The sequence below is a fragment of the Sciurus vulgaris genome (assembly GCF_902686455.1).
Source record: "Sciurus vulgaris genome assembly, chromosome: 8".
Taxonomy (NCBI): domain Eukaryota; kingdom Metazoa; phylum Chordata; class Mammalia; order Rodentia; family Sciuridae; genus Sciurus; species Sciurus vulgaris.
Window position 1 is genome coordinate 129,705,358 of NC_136468.1, and position 20,657 is coordinate 129,726,014.

The 20,657-nt window shown below is 50.9% G+C and overlaps 1 protein-coding gene across 1 annotated transcript; it reads right to left on the reverse strand.

Moving 5' to 3' along the window:
• Nucleotides 1-16,959: 16,959 nt before the first annotated feature.
• On the reverse strand, nt 16,960-18,498 carry LOC306667706 (sperm motility kinase 2B-like; the record flags this gene model as incomplete). The annotated part of the gene is made up of 1 exon (XM_079150414.1): nt 16,960-18,498. One exon carries the CDS (start codon nt 18,496-18,498, stop codon nt 16,960-16,962), a length of 1,539 nt encoding a protein of 512 aa, XP_079006540.1.
• Between the last annotated feature and the right edge of the window lie 2,159 nt (nt 18,499-20,657).

Sequence of the window (20,657 nt, forward strand, 5' to 3'; positions counted from 1 at the left end):
TCTGATCCAGTGCATAAGGAAAAAAGCTCCCTGCCTGGGTTGCCATCAGTGTCCTGAACTGGTTTCTGGAAACAATGCCTCTGTCAGGTGTCACTAGTCACCAGTCTGAGACCCAGACCTGGACTGCTCTCAGGGAGAGTTCAAGACCAGCAGGTGATAAGCAGAAAACACAAAGGGGACATGAGGGGGCCTTCCCAGGGGGGAGAATTAGGGAGCAGAGTGTCAGGGACAGGATGGGCAAGAGAAGAGGACTCTGGAAAGACAGAACTTTAAGACTATGGAGATGCTGCACCTTTTTTATCAAGAAGCACCTGCACTTATTGAGCACCTGCAGTTTACAAAGAGCTTTAGTGGGTGGCTAGCCCAGGTGTGGTCCACAGATGCGCACATCTGGGGTCAGAAATGCAGAGTCTCCATCACCACCAGCCAAAGCCTATCACCCCGGAAGCTGCATTTAGAAAGATAATTTCTCAACAGGTTGAAGTTCAAGAAGTGCAACTTTGAGGCATGACCACCTTTAGGCCTCACATAGACCGATGGGGAGGGACCAGGATTTGACAGGAGCTTCAGGCTCAGAGTGGCTCATCTGAGGCCTGGACAGTGTGACCTTGACTGAGTCCTTGCCCAGCAAATGCTCCCTGATCACCACCTGCACCCTGGACCCAGTGCTGTTCCCATCCCAGACCTCAGGCTTGTCACGTCTCCCCCACTTTCTCTGGGTATTTAAGACAACATGGCCACTTCCCCAAGATCTCAGTTGACCCAGCCATCTATTTATCCATGGGTGGACAAATGCACACCTTTGAGTTTGCTTCTTTTGCTTCCTGTTATGTCAGTGAAGTTCATCTTTGCTATACTGTGTTCAGAGTTCATTCTTTTTCATTGCTGTCTAATTTCCCTCAAATAAACATCTCTGTTTATGACCCATCATCCTGGGCCTGGACATTTGGGTGGTTTCCACTTTGGCCTTCAGCACTGTTAGGAATAAAGCTGAAAGAATCATTTCATGGGGGTCACTGGCAACTTTGTTTCAGCTGGGTGCAGCCAGAATGTCCTGCAGGTGTGCTCGGTGTTTGTTTGCCTGACTCGTTTTGAACATATAGAGAGCGAATGTCAGGACGAGGCACCTCAAACTCTGGTCAGAAGGTAACAACCTTCCATGGCTCTCACTGCATGGAACTCCTCTCTGGTTTTCTCTTCATGGCAAAGGGACAGTGTGTGTGTACTGCTGGTCCCAAGTGTTCTTTTAAAATAATGTGGCTTAAGAAAAAGAGCTTAAAGAAAGTCTTCAGTAAATAACAAACTAGAGTCCCAGTAATGCTGGGGCAGAGCAGAAGTCTAGAAGGTCCCCAATGAATGAAGGTTGGCTGCCTTGGTGTGGAGTTTGGAGATAAGCCGTGGTGGCTGGGAAGACCTCCTGGCAGAAGAGCGAGACCCAGAAGGACACGTGAGGACCAGGGGTGCGAGGGCAGAGTGAAGCAGAGGCCCCTGGGTGGGGCGGGGGCCATGGGCAGTCTTAATGTGGGGCAGGGCTGCCAGCATCCAGATGCAGGTCCCTCTCTTAAATTGGGCCTGACCTTGGGAACACAGCACTGCCTGACCCTCAGCCATCCGCCATAAGACACAGCCTTTGGAGGGCACAAGAAGCTTAGTAGGGTCCTCTGTGCAGAATCCCACCATCTAGACCTAAGTTTTTGTTTGGCAAGTCTTTGAACAAGTTTATCTCACAATTGGGAAGAGGAGTTTGCAGTGAGACCTCTTTCAATTGCCTACACCTGTCACCAACCTGGAGTTCCAGCAGTGGTGGGTCCAGGCTCCAGGGGTCAATGCTGTGCTACAGCTGGGTGGCCACTGTTCCCATGCACCCTCCCAAATGCCACAGTCCCCACCACTCCCTATTGCTTCCCCAAAACCAAATGGGGGTGTCAGTCCCACTTACTACCGCTCTCTCACCACTTTTATTATCACTGTCATTGGGCAAATGAAAGTGACAGGCCTCTGGAGCAGCCACGTATCTCACAAAAGTGAGACACTCAAGAGAGCTACTCCTGAGAATGGTCACTTGTCCTTGCTTGCAGCATCAGGTCCTCTCATCACCTGTCACTCTTGCAGGCACTGAGGCTGAAACTGGCCTTAGCGATGTGAAAAGCCCCGCCCAGGAGAAGGTCTGCCAGGGATGGTGGGTGGTGTGCAGGACCCTCAGGACAGATTCTGATGGCTGCCAGGTAGCCATGCACGCCAGAGCTGGCGTGAGAAACTGACCAAGCCAAGCAGTCCACCTTCAGCCTTCCATCACGCAAGGCTGCTGCCCTACATCACTCACTGACTGTGATCCTGAGCGAGTCCTCTCTCCACCCTGGGCGTCAGGTGCCCCACGTGGCTCCTCATGGGGACACACACAGCATTGCTTCTAATTCACACAATGCACATTCCAAATGCCATACACTCAGCTGGACTCCAGGACCAGTCACCGATGACTGCTGTCCTTAGTTCCCGCTTGCCACCCCACACCCCATGGAGTTGTACCCAATGGCCACCAGGGTCCCTGTGTCCTCTGACAGCAGCTGGAGGTCATGCCAATAAGTATTTCCTTAACTGAACAAATGAATGAGGCAGGTCTCTGCCCATGTGAAGCTCTGGGAGAGAACACTTAGACACTCCACATTCGAGCTGGATATCGTTTATATCTCCAGGCTGCCACCTAGCTGTGTCCCCTCAGGACAGTGTTTTCAGAGCTCAGAGTTTAACTGCAGACACCACAGCTTCACCCAGGGCTGATGGAAATCAGGGTCCTGTCCACCTTGTTGCTTGCAGCTCATCACCCCTGACTGGCACACGTCAGGGGATGCAGCACTTCAGGGACAGGAGCAGACTCGTGGCAGTGGGGCAGGGCAAGACCATCAGTCACCTGCCTGCTTCCTTCTCTGCCCTCCACTGGGCCTTTCCCTGCCTTGGCCAGGATGATCCTGCACTACAAATCAGGGGTCTCCTCCAAGCCACCTGTGACTCCCAGATTCCTGCTCATGCATGTTAAAAGCCGAACTCCTCACTGGGTCCACAAAGCCCTGGAGAACCTGAACCCACAATCGTTCCATCCTCCTCTCCCATCATTCCCTTCCACCTTGCTGACCATGTTCCAGCCACACCAGCCTCATTGCTGTATCTCCAATGAGTACCTCCTGCCCCAGGACCTTAGCACATACTGCTGACTCTTCCTGTCTTGCTCATACCCGAGTCTTCACATGGTGAGTTCCTCTACCTGCTTCAAGTCTCTGCTCTCAGAGGTCGTATTTAAAATATTTCCCTTGTCTTGTACTCTCTGCTCTTGCTTTAATTTTCTTCACTAAATTTCTTACTGTGGATAGCATTCTTTGCAGCCACTGGCATATGAGTTTCTCTGATACTCCCCCACCCCACGGTGCTAATGTCACTCCAGGAGGGTAAAGGCTTTGGAGGAAAAAAGTGAACTAAACACGGGGTCTTGCCTTGTGCTTCCATTGTAAGCATTCGATGCCTGCATTGTTATTCTTGAGTCCCACTCTTGGGCCCACTTTCTCATTAAGAACTTCTAAGTTCTGCCTCCTGCTCTGCAGAGGCTATAAGAGGGAAGCTCAGGGATGTGACATGACTTTCTAGATCACACAGTGCCCCTTAACTCTCTGCCAACATTGTGCCCTCTTCCCCCCAACACAGGGCTTCTGCCAAGCTGTTCCCCTGCCTGGGACCCCTTTACACTGCCCTATGAACTATTGGCCATAATTGGATCTTGAATGCTCCCCAAGGCCCATGTGTTGAAGGCTTGGTCTCTAGGCTATAAGGAGATGGGACCTCATGGAAGGAAGTTAGGTCATTGGGAGTGTGCCCTTGAAGGGGATAGTGGGAGTCTCCCCAAACAACCTCCTGCTTCCTGACTTTGCTCCTGCATTCTTTCCCCACCATGTAGGGCTGCCTCACCACAGGCCCAAAGCAACAGTCATGGGTGGCAACCTCTGAAACCGTGAGCCAAAATAAACCTTTCCTCTCCTTAAGTGGCTTGTCAGGTGTTTTTTCACAGTAATGGAAAGCTGACTACCACACTGATCTTCTTTCAGACTTCTTCTCAACATCACCTGCCTGCAGGTACCACCTCTCCCCTGAGTCTAGGGCACATTTGCTTTTTGGAAATTCTCAGCACTCCTGGAACTGTCCATCAGAATTTACAGTGTAAAAATGGGTGGATTAAAGGGCCTCTGCGGGATGCAAATGTAAGCCACCCTAGGAAGGCAGGTGCTCCCCAGGTAAGATGGGGGAAGAAAAGAAAACCAATGCAGGTGCATTGATGAGCAGGGACTCAGTCCTGCGGGGGTGCTTTGGAGGTTGTGAATGGTGCTCTGAGGGGCAGGAAGCTGGGACATTCCTCCACAATCTCACAGGCCATTGGTTACAAATTGTTCCAGAGCATGAGCTTCCTGGCACTTCCAGTCTACCTTGTGTGGACATTGGAAAGCCTACAGCCCAGAGAAGCAGATGTTGGAGGTAGGATGCCATCAACACATTTGAGAAGTGCCTCTGAATGGTCTAGAGTGGGACAAGAGATGTGTGTGGTGACCAAGCATCTCCTGCAGTTTCTTGTTGTAGTTGCAACTTGTAGATTTATACTGTCAATTCACAACACTCCACTTGGTACCCTGAGCCTCGAATGTCCGAGAAGCCCAAGACCTGTGTTCTGTCCTCTGGATCAGAAACCATAGTTATGGAGTCCAGACTGAAACACCAGGACAGCCCAGTGAGGGCAGGCACATTTCATAGATGAGATGTAGAAGCACAGAGAGGTGAAGTGATTTATCTATGGTCACACAGCTAGTAATGAAGTACATGATAGTGCTGAAATTTGAACCCAGGGCCTGCACCCTAAGCTCACTCCTCTGCAAATCATAGCTGGTCACATGACAATTACCCTTCCTTCATGTGAGGACAGTCTCTACATCCATCCTGATCATCCCCATTTTATAGGTGGGAAAACTGAGGCCCAGGAGGGATGTAATCAGAGAGCACATGGGAGCCAGATCCTGAGGTGGAGACTCAGGCCAGCTGCCTGCCAGGGAGTCAGCCTCAGTCACTGCCCCTCACTAGCCCCCTGGAGGCCGGCAAGCAGAAGCAAGTTCAGAAAATATGGATCAATGCCATTTATCGGGCAATGCTGTGGCCGTACTGTGTAGCCTCCATGCAGTCTGCCTGTGAGGTCTGACTACACCCCCGTCATGACAGGGTGCCAGTGTTGCTCCCCCTAGCATGCAGCAGGGTCAGGATTCAAATCCAGGATAGTTGGCCTCCAGGACTGAATCCACCTTTACCCCAAAGCAGGAATTCCATTTAGGACATCTGAGCTTGGTAGCCTCTGGTCTCTGGGGCTCCCCACCTTGCACACAAGTCAGTCCCCTGTGGGCAGCTCCAGCTGTGTCCTGTCTCTTCCCAGAGGAGTGTCCGGACATCAGACATGGGCCCTGCTCTGCTGAGCAGTGTCAGAGCCAGCATCTGGCTCAGTGTCAGGCCCAGCCTTTGTGGTTGGCATGACACCCCAAAACAGGGAGCAGACATTCTTCCCAGCGTCTTTGAATCTGCAGCAGCAGCAGCAGGCCTGCTTTACAGGCTCCAGCTGGAAGCCACCACGGCTCATCCCCCACTCTAAAATGCACCCCATCATTTGTGAAGAGTAACTTGGGGGAATGTTGTCACTTCTCTGCTGATGTGACTCTCAGTGTTGGTTCTGAAAGCTGCTTTCACTCCCTAGAGTGACCCTCCCACACCCACCTCAGTCCTCCAGCTCCAGGGGTGTAGATGGGGAAATGGAGGCTTGGCCGCGGTCCACCCAGTCCCGTCATGGCTCAGTGGATTGAGTAACAGCCGATGGCAGGGAGGGCTGGGCCTGGGTCCCGAGTTCTCTGGTACCAACACAGGCTTGGTCAAGGCGAGGGGTGCAGGCATCTTTCTTTCCTCCGGTTTCTTTCTGGGCGAGGAGGTTGCAGGGCCTCCCCAGAGCTGCCTCCAGTGGGTCTGAATTGGGGCCTCCGGATCCCTACTTCACATGCAGCATAAAAACTGCAAAAGCAGCAGCAGCATTGGCAGATTAGCTCCTCACGTGACAAAAAGATTTATTCATAAGATTCCTCTCCTCCCCCCACTCCTCTTTTTTTCTTCTTTTCTTGACTGAGAACATATTAACCAGAAATTAAGGCTGAATGGGGACAGAGGTGGGTGTGATGGGGTCAGTGAAAGGAGGCTGTGGAGGGAGGTGTCCAGGCTGCCAGGGGTCATGGGGACAGGGAAGGGAAGGGCTGGGGCTGGTGGGGAGGAGGAAGAGGGAGCCAGGAGGGAGGAGGGAAGCCAGGTGAGAGGTGGGGAGAGATGGAGGACAGAGCAGGGGGGAGCCAGGGAGAGGGAGAGAGGCCAGGAGAGGCAGGAGGAGAGAAGTTGGAAGAAAAAATACCTGAGTTTAAAAAAAAAAACCACCAGGAGTGAGGAAGGAGGGCAGACAGAGTGAGAAGCGTGAGCAAGTGTGGGAAAGTCTGCCCCGTGCAGGCAGGTCCCAGGGATGGGCCACCTGGTTGCACACCCCACCCCAGGTCCTGTGCCCTGTGCAGCCAGTCAATGGGTGGTGCAGAGTGGAGCTGCCACACACCCTGGCCAGGCACAGGTCAGGGCTGCCCAGACGGTCCTGCTTGCTGTCTCCCCTTTGTCATTTCATGCATCTACATACATTTATATAAACATCTATGAAACATAAAGATTTATGTATAACCCTGTGTCTCTCTCCTCTCTCTCTCTGAAATTGGAGAATATCATGTTAAGTGAGATAAGCCAATCTCAAAAATCCAAAAGAGGAATGATCTCACTGATAAGCGGATGATGACACTTAATGGGGGGTGGGAGGGGGACAAGAATGGAGGAAGGAGGGACTGTATAGAGGGAAAAGAGAGGTGGGAGGGGTGGGGGGAAGGAAAAAATGGAATGAATCAAACATCATTACTCTATGTAAATATATGCAAATGGTATGCTGTTACTACATGTACAAAGAAACAACATGTATCCCATTTGTTTACAATAAAAAAAATAAAGTAACAATGGGAGGTAGGTGTTTGGGAAATATTCTAATAAGGTATCATAAGATAACCCCACAGTTCAGGATATCAGAACCTAATTTTCAGACACTGGGGCCTTGAGCCTGTCTCTCTTGCTAGGTCCACTGCATTCAACCTAACAGAGTGTTATCTTCACCTTCAATAAGTGTACTCCTTTGGTTCCTTCATGTGTCTCACTCAGTTCTTTGTTTGGGACATCAAGTGAAGCCAGAATTGGGGACAGGAAGTGTAGAAATAGGGGATTGGGTCAAATTGAGGAAATGGAGGCCATGAAGCTACCTGCCTCTGGAAGTTGGAGACTGCCCCTGGGAGAATGGAATGTCAAGGATCTCCGGAGCCCATTGATTACCAAGTTTACCTGCCCTTGTCAAGGACTGCAAGCATGGAGCTGCTAATTAATGCCCCCTGGGCCCTTACCTGCCTGAATCACTTTGGCCCTCCGCCTGACCCATCTGCTTCTCACTTTTTACATCTCACCTGCAAAACCAGGCCTAGTTACTAGGCAGGAAGGAGAGATAAGGGGGGAAAGAACTGGAGAACAAAAGAGACCTTAACCTATAAAAGATGTAGGGTGGCTCACTTCTTGGGACTTTAGAACATCAGTCATGGCCCCCTTCTCTCTCCCAGGAGAGGTCTGTATTATTACTACTTTTAAATAAAACCTGCTTAATATGCTTGCCTTGGCGTGCTTCTCTAGTGTTCAAACTTCAGCATTAGAGGGAGCAGAACTCGTCGCCGGTAAACGGTGGTATCACAAGGACCTAGACTTTGACTGGACATCCCAATGGTAATGGCCTGACTGCTGCAAGAAAGATTGGAGCTAGAGAAACCCTGCAAGGAAGGAGCTCTCTCTCCGTGGAGAGAGGCCTCTGCTGTGCCGGCCGAGCTCTCAGGGTCTGTGCGAAGGTAGTGACTGGGGCGGAGATGCGGGGAGCTGGGAGATTTAGGGGTCAGAGGAAAGGCTCTGTCATGGGCATAGGAACGAAGGTTGAGTCGTGGGCCATCTTCCCTCTGGGACTGTGTCCATGAGTCCCTCTCCTTCTTAGGAGGGCACCATGCAAAGCTGTTTGACCCTATCTTAACTGGATCACATCTGCACAGGGTTTCCAAAGAAGATACCGGGGGCTAGGACTCCAGCAAATACTTGGGGGCACACAGTTTAACCCACTGCAACATCGAGGATGGTAGTTTGCCATGGCTGTCGGTGCTGGTATTTTCCCTGGATGCCCCTTCATCCTCTGGACTATGCCATGTCCCAGCATGTTGGTTTCATATTTCAAAAACCTTGTGAAGGGCCTGGAATTGATGGAAGCGTGCTGATTGCAAAGCTCACTGTGTTCTTTACCACTGAAGACATTTTCATTTACCTTTTCCCTAAGGAATTATGGAAAAAGATCATAATTATCTTAAACACAGTCTCCCAAGATGATAGCCATAGGGTTCTATTATGAATTTCGTGTGTGTGAGAAGGGTTTTGGAAGAAGGCTTCCTTTGGTCCAAGTCCCAGCCTTCTGGAAGAATCCACATATCTAAGTCTTGACAAATTTGTGACTGGTTCGTCCATTGAAGAATAAGCCATGGGCAAATGGGCTTCTGTAATGACACAGTCCCATGGCAAATATGGGGCCCTTAAGGCAGAAGGACTCTGAGTTGTGAAGTCCTGTGGTGAGCTCAAATTGTTGTGAATCCTTGTCTATTACTTTGTGTGCATGTGTCACCTTACCAAAAACAATGAGCCTGAAAAATTTCCCAATTCATTTTCCTAAATCCTTGGAAAACATTGGAGAAATTATTGTAATTTTCCTGTGTTATAAACATATGTGTTTTATATGTTTATATACCCAGAATATGGCTTTCAAGTTCAAGCATAGAATTACATGGCTTTCGTGACTTGGCCTGCCCCACTTACTGTGGTCTGTGTTGCTATCTGGGTGATACCAATGGGCTTTTGACTTTCCCACTACCAAGTGCACAGACTAGAGGGCAGCTTGCAGAGACCCGTCTGCCTCCCATTCCCACTGACTGTGATGTGGCAGACTCCTCACCGTCCTGAGATCGCTACCAGGTGGCATTTGGGCTCCTTGGCCTTCCAAGCAAACCTCTGAGTCCTGTGAAATTCCAACATCTTGAACATCACCCCTATTTCAGCCCTAGAAACAGGCAGCTTAATCTCAGGTTCTTAAATGCCCCCGACCCTGTAACTAGACCCACAGAACTGCTCTGCTCATGGAGATTCCCCTGTCTCAGCCAGCTTGCCCTCATCCTTTGAGAGATGAACAGCTTGGTCCTATAGGAATGGATGTGTGCACTGGAAATTTTCCCTTTTCCCTCTGCCCCATGGTCCCCTTGCTCTGTGCCCAGGAGGCTGGACTTCAGGGGCTGCTTCAGGGTCTCTTGCCCTCTGGTTTTTTTTCAAGCAGGAAATCAGCAGGAGCTGGGTTTCAGGTATTGTGTCTTCCACCAGGGGGTCCTCCTTGCCTCTTCTGGTATTCAGGTCTCCCTCCTTGCCCTCGACCCTGCAGGCTTAGGGTGTCTTTGGTAAAGTCTCCTGGCTGTTGCCAGCCCTGTGGTGCATAACTAGACTATGCTGCTTTCTTTTAAGGTCATCCATACCTTTTGCAAGGAATCAAATATTAAAGTTCCCTTAGTTACCTCCACTTAATGTGCTGTCTTTTCTTACTGGGATACTTGTACTCTGTGTTGTCTTTGAATATGTTGCTGGAAGACACGAGCTGCTGCTGTCATTTGTAAGGAATGTGGCAGGTTGATATTAAAGTAGCAGGCTGAGCAGGAAACTTCCCTTTCCATGTCAGGCGAGTTGCTTCAGCCTATCTCCATAGTAACATCACCCTCACTTGCCTTCCCCCCTCTCCTGAGCAAGAGCAAAGCCAGCTATTGGTGCGATCCAGCTGGGAATGCTCGTGTAGGGGGCATGATGCACACGTGTGTACACGCATGTGCACATGCGCACACACGTCTGAGCGTTATCTTACGTCCTTCCCGTACTTCCCCTCTGAATGGATTCTCTGGCCCCGGGTTGCCTTTCCTAGATGAATGATCATACTGTGCATTCAGTGGGATGGACAGCTGAGTGGCAGAAGGCCGGTGTGTGAGGCCCAGCCTCTGCCCCACCCAGAGTCTTCCTGGCTGGGGGCATACCTTTCCCACCACCCTGGTTCTGATAGCTGCCATTACACCACAGTCACATCTGGCTTCCCTTTCTGCCTTTCCAGACAGGAGTGGGGAATATAAAGGAGTTTACAGAAGGCTGTAACATAACCCTTTCATTGAACACGCCCTGGGGAATTCCTTAGCATGTATTTCTGGGTTTGGGTGGGTTTCTGTCCCAGACTTTGCCTGGATACATAAGATTCGCATTGAAGGAATTCATTAAAGGAAACCACCTGCTGCTACCAAGCCGTGGTGGGAATGATGGAGCAATGTTCCAGTTGATTGACAGGTAAGGAAGGGCCGATCATCAATTAAAATAAAAAGGAAGCACGTGAGGAGAAGAGAAAGAAGAAAAGGCCAGGAGACCCGGTTATGTGGGCAAACAAACCCTTCAGCGACTCTGTCTGCAGGCAGTCTAGAAGCATTGTCCTCAGGTGCATTCCACCCTCACATGGAAAAGAGCCACAGAGCACGGCCACGTGGAGATGGCCACTGACTCGGAGCAGAGACTTGTCTTCATTCCACACGAGCCATAAAATAGTCTTCGTTTCCCTTTGCTCTCAGATCAACTTACAGAGGGTTTGGGGAGGGACTGAATAACTCAGTCACTTTGGCTGGAAGGTTTAGGGGTAAATTCTTTCTTCACAGTCAATTTCCTTTTTTCTAAAAAATCTGTTTCTACAAAAGATATTGTCCTGATTTATTCAATAAAAATGGGGTTTAACAATAATTTAAAACAGATTATAATTGTACAATCAAATCCATAATTACTCACTCAACATGAGTTTGGTAGAGTCACATAGTGACTAAATAACCCCTTTATGGTTTAAGTCGTTGTATGTGACACATGCATTTTTTAAAGTCCTCTTTTAGCGAATCGTGGCCATACCTGGTACCCGACTTCCTTTGGGCCACCCAGGATAATGGGATTTAAAGCAAATAAACGATTCATGAAAGATGAATGAAGGGGCTGGGAAACACTCCAAGTAAACAACTAACACGGAGAGATCATTTTATATGTTCTGGAACATTATATTACAGAGAAGTGTTTTCCACCCCCCACCATGTGTGTGCACACACGCTTACACTCACACACGGGTCCCTCCTTCTATAAATACAATCTTGCACATGCCTACATGAGGGAGAACCAATGAGGTTGCTCCTGTTGATCCTGCAGCAGGGCCCAAGTCTGGTTCCTCCTGTATGCTGTTCTTCTGCAGTTCCACTTGAAACTGCAGCACTCTAAACCAGTTTGGGAACTTCTAGAAAGTTCTACTCAGTTTTTCTCTATATACATGTACGACAGTCTACAGGTAGGTAGATCTAACTGTAATAGGAGGAATGTTAACTACGACAACAAACTTCAATAAAATACTGGGCTGGAGTCCTAAAAGGATTTCCAGTGGCTTCTAATTCTGAATAAAAGAAATTACAAAAAGCACTTCCTTTAAAAAAAATTAAATGTGTTCTAATTACTTATACATGACAGGAGAATGCATGTTGGCACATTTTACACAAATGGAGCACAACTTCTCATTCCTCTGGTTGTACATGGTGCTGAGACACACCTGTAATGTATGCATACATGTATAGAGGGTAATAGTGTCTGTCTAATTCCACTGTCCTTCCCATCCCCACAGACCCTCCCCTCATTTCCCTCTATACAATCCAAAGTTTCTTCATTCTTCCTACCCACCCTCTGCCACTATGGATCAGAAACTGCTTATCAGAGAAAACATTTGGCCTTTGGTTTGGGGGGACTGGCTTATTTCACTTAGTATGATATTCTCTAGTTCTATTTGTTTACCTGCAAATGCCATAATTCCATTCTTCTTTAAGGCTGAGTAATATTCCGTTGTGTATGTGTACCACATTTTCTTTATCCATTCATCTGTTGAAGGGCACCTATGCTGGTCCCTAGCTATTGTGAATTGAGCTCCTATAAAGATTGATGTGGCTGTGTCACTGCAGGATGCTAATCTTAGGTCCTTTGGGTATAAACCAAGGAATGGGATAGCTGGGTCAAATGGTGGTTCCATTCCAAGTTTTCTGAGGAATCTCCACACTGCTTTCCAATGCAGTTGCACCAATCTGCAGTCCCACCAGCAATGTATGAGTGAACGTTTTCCCCCACATCCTCGCCAACGCTTATTGTTGCTTGTATTCTTGATAATTGCCATTCTGACTGGAGCGAGATGGAATCTTAGGGTGATTTTGATGTGCATTTCTCTAATTGCTAGAGATGATGAGAAATCACTTCCTGCCCAGCACTGGTTGCTGGGCCTCAGCCTCTTTCCAGCCCAGACACTCACCTGCTCCACCAGGCACTGCGCTATCACACTGTCCTGGCTAATCCTGTCCTCACTAGCCACAGTTCATTATCACACAACTGAAATGCAAATTGACATGTGCTGGCAGAGTAATAAAGGCACTAGATTTTGAAGATTTCAAAGAGTATAAATATTGCATTTATAATTTTTATATTGATTATATCATCCCTTTATAATAATATATGACTAAAATAAATTTTACATGTTGCTTTCTTTCATTTTTAAATGTAACCACTAGAAAATTTAAATCCCATGTGTACCTTGCATCTATGACTACCCTTATATTTCTATTAGACTGTGCAGCTCTACCCCACAGGTCACCAAGTCAAAAGGCCACAGAGACCAGCTGGCAACACAGATGGTCCCTCTGGGATGTCTCTGGGCACTGGTGGTACCGTGAAGGGCTAAGGCATGTGCCCATCTGAAGAGGCAGAATCCTGGGCACCACCCCATCATGTGAGGCAGGATTGTGGTCACGCTGTCTCTTGGACCTCCTAAGTTTTTAGAGAGACTTTGGAAATCTGGATTGAAGTGCATGTGGGGAGTATATGTTCATATGTGCACATGAATTTCCCAAACTTCTGTTAGAAACTTCTCCACAATTTTAAAAACTAAGGTAGCACAACAACACTGTTGAGGCCAAACACAACTTGTCCCAGCCAACCCTAGCCCTAGGATGGCAGCATGTGGGACACCCCACCTCTGTCAGGGCCGGACTATTGTGGTTTCCTCCTCCCCAGCCATGAGATCTTCAGGCAGGCTGTCTTGTTTTTGTTTTGGTACCAAGGATTGAACCCAGGGGTGCTTTACCACTGAACCACATCCCCAACCCTTTCTAAAAAATATACTTTATTTAGAGAGTAGGTCTTGCTGAGTCACTTAGGGCTTCACTAAGTTGCTGAGACTGACTTTGAACTTTGAATCCTCCTGCCTCAGCCTCCTGAGCCGCTGGGATTACAGGTGTGTGCCACCGCGCCTAACCAGATAGGCTGGCTTGTATCTTTGCATACTGGTACCCCAACTGTGACATCTATAGACACCAAATAAAAAACATAGATAAATGAATGAACTGGTTTTGGAATCTTCTTCCTTGGATGTTCTTAGACAGGAAATGTTTTCCTCTCTTTCCATGGGCTGATCCATGGTCCTGGCTTAAAGAGAGAATGAAGAACCAGCTGCTTCACCTCCCAAGACTCTTCTCATTTGAGCTCATGCTGTGGCAAAACACCCATGCCTTACAGATGAAAAGAATCACAAAGGTCCCCTTCGTGCTTGCACTGAGGGTTTAAAAACATACATTGACACTGAAATGCTAGAACATGATTTTAAAATGAGGCCTGAATTTTACCCGAGAGCCATGGATTCTGGAGGGACATCCATCCGTGCTCTTCCTTCTCAAGCTCCGCCTGCCCAGAGGAGAGGACGGCACACCTGGGGCTGGGGGAAGGGATGATCATTGTCACAGTCCAAGAGGCCAGGCTGGGGCGGGGTCAGAAGTGTGCCGGCCCTTCAGCCAGGGCTTCTTCAGGACGTCAGGCAGGGTTGGACACTCTGCTGAAAGCCAGCAGCCTGAGTCATGGGGTAGGAGTGAGAAGGGGTGGAATCATGAAACCAGACCCCACATAGTCTCCCACTCTTTAATGGACCCAACATTTCAGGAACACTGGAGGCTTATTTTCTCCAAGCAGTTTTAACCTTGCAAGTTAAACTGCCCTTTCTGAGCTCTGCAGGACCATCACTTCACAAACTGTCCCAAATCCAAGGTGGTCACCCATTGCAAAGAAGAGGATCAGACTTAGCAGTGAGGGCACACCCTGGCCACAGGGACTGGTAGGCAGTGGAAGGAAAGACAGGCGACGGGGACAGGAGGCCTCCTGAGACCCACAGGGGTGTCTCCACTTGCATGTGTGACTTTGGGACTCACTTTCTGTCCTGATGCACGTCCCCCAGAGGCTCTCGTTCATCAAGGAAGTGACCAGGCAAGCTCTGGACCATCGGAGTCATTGGAGTGCTTCTGAAGGGGCAGTGACAGAGGACTCGGCCTGACAGAGCGGGCACACGGTGCCGTCGTGACGTCCTGGGTGTACCGTCCTGTGTCTCCTCCTTCTGGCCCTGGTGATGCTGTCCACAGTTCTTTCTCTGCACTGTCCCTGGTCCCGGCGGCCCTGTGCCCTTCCCTCTGCCCTCTGGAGTCTGTGATGCGGGCTCCGTGCAGACTGCTCTCGTTGGTGTCACTCCCCGAGCATCTCCTGCAGTGGACCTCGGCTTCCCAGGGTCCAGGGGCCGTCCAGCAGCTGCCCCAGTCACAAGGGGAGAAAGGGCACGAGCAATTCCAAGAACCTGACTGCACTCCCACCACAGGACCCTGCGTCCCTGGACCACTCCCCCTGCTCCCGAGCCCTGTGACAGGGGTTGGCCTCTGTCTGCAGGTGACACAGGAGCAGATGCTGCTGTGGACCTTCCTTCTCCAGCCAGCATGGCCAAGAAGTGTCACTTTGCCCCAAGCTGAGCTTGGCATCTTGCCCACATGCAGAGTTCCCCAAGTACCTCACGTGCGTGACGCCAGTGCCCTGCCTGCTATCTAGGGGCTCAGCCTGGATGCGCCTGTCTGCAGGTGTGCTGTGCCTCCTCTCTCCCACCGTGTGATCGGGAGCAGCTCTGGGGTCACCTCTTGTTCTCCGCTCCCTCTACGGAGCTTTCTGCTCTCTTCCTCTCCCCCTTGCCTCTCAGTGGTCCCCGGGCTTACCCTCCTTCCTGCACGACTTCTCCTTCCCCTCCATCTTGGGCTATTAAATGAGAGGACTTTGCTGAGGCCCAGAACCCACGCTCTGCCCCTGAAGCCAAACCCACTGAGGGCTCTCCTGTCCGAAGCTCACAGTTGGGACTCCTGCCCAGGAAGCGCCATGTCCTGTGCAAATTGAACCCTTAGGGCTGAGGGACATCAGAGGTCCGCTGAGACCTTGAGCTCCTCGTCCTGTGTTGCAGCTACTGACGTGGTGGGACGTGCCCCCGGGAGCCCCAGACTCCAGGCATGCACTGATGAATAGTCTGCAGATGCCTCTGGGGAGCTGCTGGCTGGCTACATGGAGGCACTCAACCCTGGCCTCTGTCTGCTGGGCACAAATCACCCTCAGATGGGCTCTGGCTCTCCTGCCTGGGGCACCAGGGCCTGGTCTCCTTGCTTCTTCCTCTTCAACCATTTGATCGGACATCTCTGTGGCTGTGCCAAGCACCCCGTTGAGCCTGGAGGAAGGACGTTCGCATGGGGTAGAAAAACCCAGTTTCCCAGGCAAAGTGACAAGAGAGCCACAGGAGGTGTCGGCCCATTAGATAAAGAGACTCAATAACCAAAGAGGCAGATGGGAACAACGTGTCCAAGTGCCGCACAGGAGGCCTGGGACCAATGACCCAGGTCTGGACACCTGGAGCAGGCCACCCTGTCCTAGACACCAAGGGGAGCACGGGGCTTTAAGTACTGGGGAAACCTGCAAGAGCTTCTGAGGTGGTGATTTGAAGAGAGAAACTTCAAAAGTGGAGGAGGCGAAGGGCGGAACCTGCCTCCCTAGGACGGACGGACTTACACCCTGTGCTGGGGACACCGTGCCCAGCCTCCGGAGGAGCCATGAAATGATTCTGGGTGGGAGGAAGCATGATGGGTGGGGAAGCACCAACACTGCTGGGGAAGGCCACCATGTCCGCAGGCCCACCCCATCCTCCCTGCACAGCGTCATGAGGATGACACCTCACAACGCTGAGGTCACACAGGCCCTCTGAGGTAACACAGGCCTTTTGAGGTCATATCTCCAACAGTTGACACCCACCCTGTCCTGAGTGCTCAGGGAGGGATTCCTCCTGGCCAAGGTCACCAAGTAAAAGTCATGTCTACACTGGCTCAAGGGAAGGGACTCCTCTACACTGGGTCAGGGGCAGTGAATCTGTCTGTCCTAGCATAAGCAAGGGAATTGTCACTACCTGCTCAAGGCCCATGTGTCCCACCTATTGTGACTCCCGGCCCCTGCAGTGTCCCTATCTTCACTGCAGAGGGAGGCACAGAGATCCAGGCCTGGGAGACATGGTGACCTCTGGGCCCCTCCCTTAGCCTGAGGCTCCACCATCCTTCCATGCGCCTACATTTTGATCTTGGGAACGAAAAGCTCATGATCCAATTCATCTCAAAGCAATTTATTAGGAATCCAGTGAGAAAAATGGGGGAAATAAGGGAGGGGCAGACAGGGCGGGCAGACAGGGCAGGCAGGGCAAGTGTCCCAGGCAGAAGGGTCTCTGAGGTCCTCGGCAGGTGGGGGCAGAGGAGAGTCGGGCATCCCCGGGCACCGTCTGGCTCAGCTCTCCACCTCCTGGGAGGCTGGCCATTCACGGTGTGGCCTGTTTCTCCTCCGTGGCGTCGGGGCCACTCTGGAGCTGGCCCACGGTAGGCAGCAACACAGTCCTCGGAGGCAGGCGCTGATGGTCCTCCTCACCCGCTTCCAGGCACTTGTGTGGCCTTGCCGTGGGGCTGTGTCCTGGGAGAAGGCGCTGCTGCTCTCTGTCCTGGACCACGCGTACAAGATCGCGGAGGAGTCGGTCAGGGGGAGGTCAGAGTCCGACTGCAGGCAGCTGCCAAGAGTGGGGGCCCCGGCGGGCGGGCAGCGCAGAGGAACAGCGGGCAGGCTGGCAGCTCTGATGCCCTGGTGGCCTGGCTCCTGGGCCTCCTGGGGCAGCAGACTCTCAGGGGGCCCAGGGAAGGTGCGCAGGGCAGGCTCGCTGGCGCTCCTCTGGGGCAGCACCGGGACAGGGGACAGGTCCTTGGGGTGCGGGCGAGACCTCAGCCAGGGAGGCAGAGGCCGGCCCTGGGACGCGAACCCTACCCCCTGGCCTTGCTGGTGCTTAAGGAGCAGGTAGGTGGCCATGGCCGCATCAAACTTCCTTTTGGCCAGGGACAGCCAGGTGTGGTAGGGGTCGAAGCCCAGGTCGAACAGAACGGTCAGGAGGGCGGGGTCCGGGCGCTGAGGCAGTGCCTGGCTGGGACGGTGGGGTGCACACGGCTTGCCCTGCCGCAGCCACGGGTGCTGCAGGATCTGCTGGACTGTGGGCCGCTTCTCGGGCTTGATGGTCAGGATCTGGCGGATGAGCCTCCGCGCCTGGGCGGGAACAGAGCTGGGCACGTGGAACCTGGCCTGCACGATGGCCATCAGCACGTCCTGCGCCGTGGGGGCCCTGAACGGGCGGCTGCCTGTCAACATGAAGTAGAGGAGGACACCCAGGCTCCAGACGTCGGCCGGGGGGCCCTCGTACTCCTGCCGCAGGACGATCTCTGGGGCCAGGTACGCCAGAGTTCCCCAGAAATTGTGGAGCTTCTGCCCGGGCCTGAACCTGGCGCCGAGGCCGAAGTCGATGAGCTTGATGCGGCCCGCGGCGTCCACCATGATGTTCTCGGGCTTGAGGTCTCGGTGCGCCACGCCCTGCTCGTGGCAGTAGGCCACGGCACACGCCACCTCCCTGAAGACTCTGCGGGCCTCCTCAGGCTGCATGCCCCCACACGGGATGCGCCGCAGCAGCTGCTCCCCCGCCGCCAGCTCCATCACCACGTACAGCTTCTCCCGGGTGGCCATCACCTGAAAAAGCCGCACCACGCTGGGGTGCTCCAGCCTCTTCAGCACGTACGGCTCCGACAGCACCGGGATGTTCTGCACCGACAGCCTCAGCACCTTCACCGCCACCTCTGCCCCCGTCAGGCGATGGCGGGCCAGGTGCACCTGGCCAAACTCACCCCGCCCGATGGCCCTCAGGACCTCGTACTGGTCCAGGAAGGGCTGCTCGTGGCAGGAGCCAGGCCCCTGCGACACTACACTAGACTCACTAGTCTCACTAAACACACCCATCCTCACCAGGAACACCCACTGAGGAGGCTAGCAGAACAAAAATAATAACAAGCCAAAACAACAAATCGAAATCAAAAACCAAAACCAGACAAAACAAAAACCCCAAATCAAAGAACCAAGATCCACACACCACAACCACCGACCGCCAACCACCAAATGCGCTAACTAGCTGGGAGTCCGACAGGTCACCACCAAGAGCTTCCTGTACTTATGGACGAAAAGCCAGCCCCAGCCACCTGCTTATATACCTGACCGGAGACCTGTCCTCACAATGGCTCCTTGTGAGGTCAGAGCCAGAAACGGCCCCGCCCTCCTTGGGCTTGGCCACAGTGGCCATCTCCCTCTGGGGCCTTCAGAACGTTTCCCATTTTCAGAATCAGAAAAGGAAAGTGCCCCAGATGTGTTTTGCCTCACTTTGGTGTGGAGACCCATATTTCCTTGTGTAGAAATTAAAATGTACACACAGGTTCAATGGACTTGTCATTTCACGTCTCCAAATTTCTTGTGACTTTGGGCCTTGGGAAGACCTTCTCATTTCTACACTCAAGGTCCTCAATTCCTTTCTCTTCAGAGAATTGCAATCAAAATCATGGTAGACCCTCGTTCCCCTTGTGAGAGGACAGCAGTATCCCGTTCCCCGAGACGCTTTGGGGCACACTCTTCACACCTGTGTGATTGAAAGGGGCTGGGCAGCCTCATTGGTCCTCACCAGATTTCTCCTGAGAATCCCTGCAAAGGTATCAGCTTGTCCCTGGTTTTTCTGTAGTAACCCAAGTAAGTTTTACCTTTGTAAAATATTACACTTTCTAAATAACAGTAAAAACATAATTGAAAAATCCTACGTATTTCATGCCTGTATTGAAGTCCTCTAAAGTGCCCAGAGAAAAAGAAGTTGTGCAAAATAGAAAAGCAGCTCAGGATCATTCTTTGGAACAAGAGTTCAACCTCAGGAGCTTCAAGCTCAGAGTTCTGCCTTTTCTCAGCTTCTCCCAGGACAGCCATGGTTCTCTGTGGTCACTGGTCTTTGATGATGTGTTGGTTCCTCTTGGCCTAGACTCTTGTCCCTGTGCCCTTCTGTGTCACTGTGGTCACACTCCACCTCAAATTCATTTGCTACCTAGTTATCAGCTGTCTGATACAGTAACAGCTCAGCAACAGTCCTCCTACCCACCTGCTGCCTCACTAGGCCCGGCACAGACTAGGACCCAGGGATCATTGGGACAAGGCCTGACCCAGGATGCATGTAGGCAGAGGAGGAGAAACGAGTTGCAAAATGCAAGGAATCAGGAGCGACTCCTTAGGAAGTTCTTCCAACATCAGGTGTGAGAAGTGCAAGCAGAGGGTCCGTTCCTCATCAATGCCTATTCACAGTTGAAGTTCTTTCTTTACTGGGAATAAATTCCATAATCCCATTATTGGGAGTATAAGTGTGTTGGACAGCTTTGCCCTTCTTTGATGGGAAACATGCAAAATAGAATTTCTTAGAATGTCTTTGTTGGCAAGGCACCAATTTGTACAAGTCCAACAAAAAGTGAGCCTGTCTCTGAAGCCCCTCCTGAGGGAGCTTGGTTTAGAGGTTCTCATGCTCCGTAGCATCCGGAGGCCTGACACGACCTCGTCAGACACAGGTTGTAAAGTAAAGGAGAGGTTTCTAATTTCTAAGAAAGCATGGTAGCAACATAGCTGTGCCCAAGGGAAGACTGGAGTGTCTTTTGATTTTCTCTATAATGTAAAATTTTTGCCATCTGGAAAGGAAATCGGATTTATGGTCAAAAAGTGGGGCAAGGATATTATTGCATCAGACAGCTAATTAATAAAAATAGTGTGATATTTTTCTAGCTCTTAGGACAATTTGTATTTAACAGCTTTTAAAAATGTGTAACCTTTTAAAATGTGACTTTTTTTTCTCATTTTGATTTAATATTATCGCTTTTGTGTCTAATTTTCTTACTAAAAATATAATTTTCCTTCCTGAAAGTGGATTGCCCCTAACTTGGAGATGCAGGTCCTATAAAAGCAGATCCATCCTGACCCTTGAAAGAAGAGAATGTTATTTAAGAGAAATATGAAAAACATATTGTTAGGTTTTCCTTCCTGTGACCAAAATACCCGACAAGAACAACCTAGAAGGGGAAAAATTTATTTTGGCTCATGGTTTC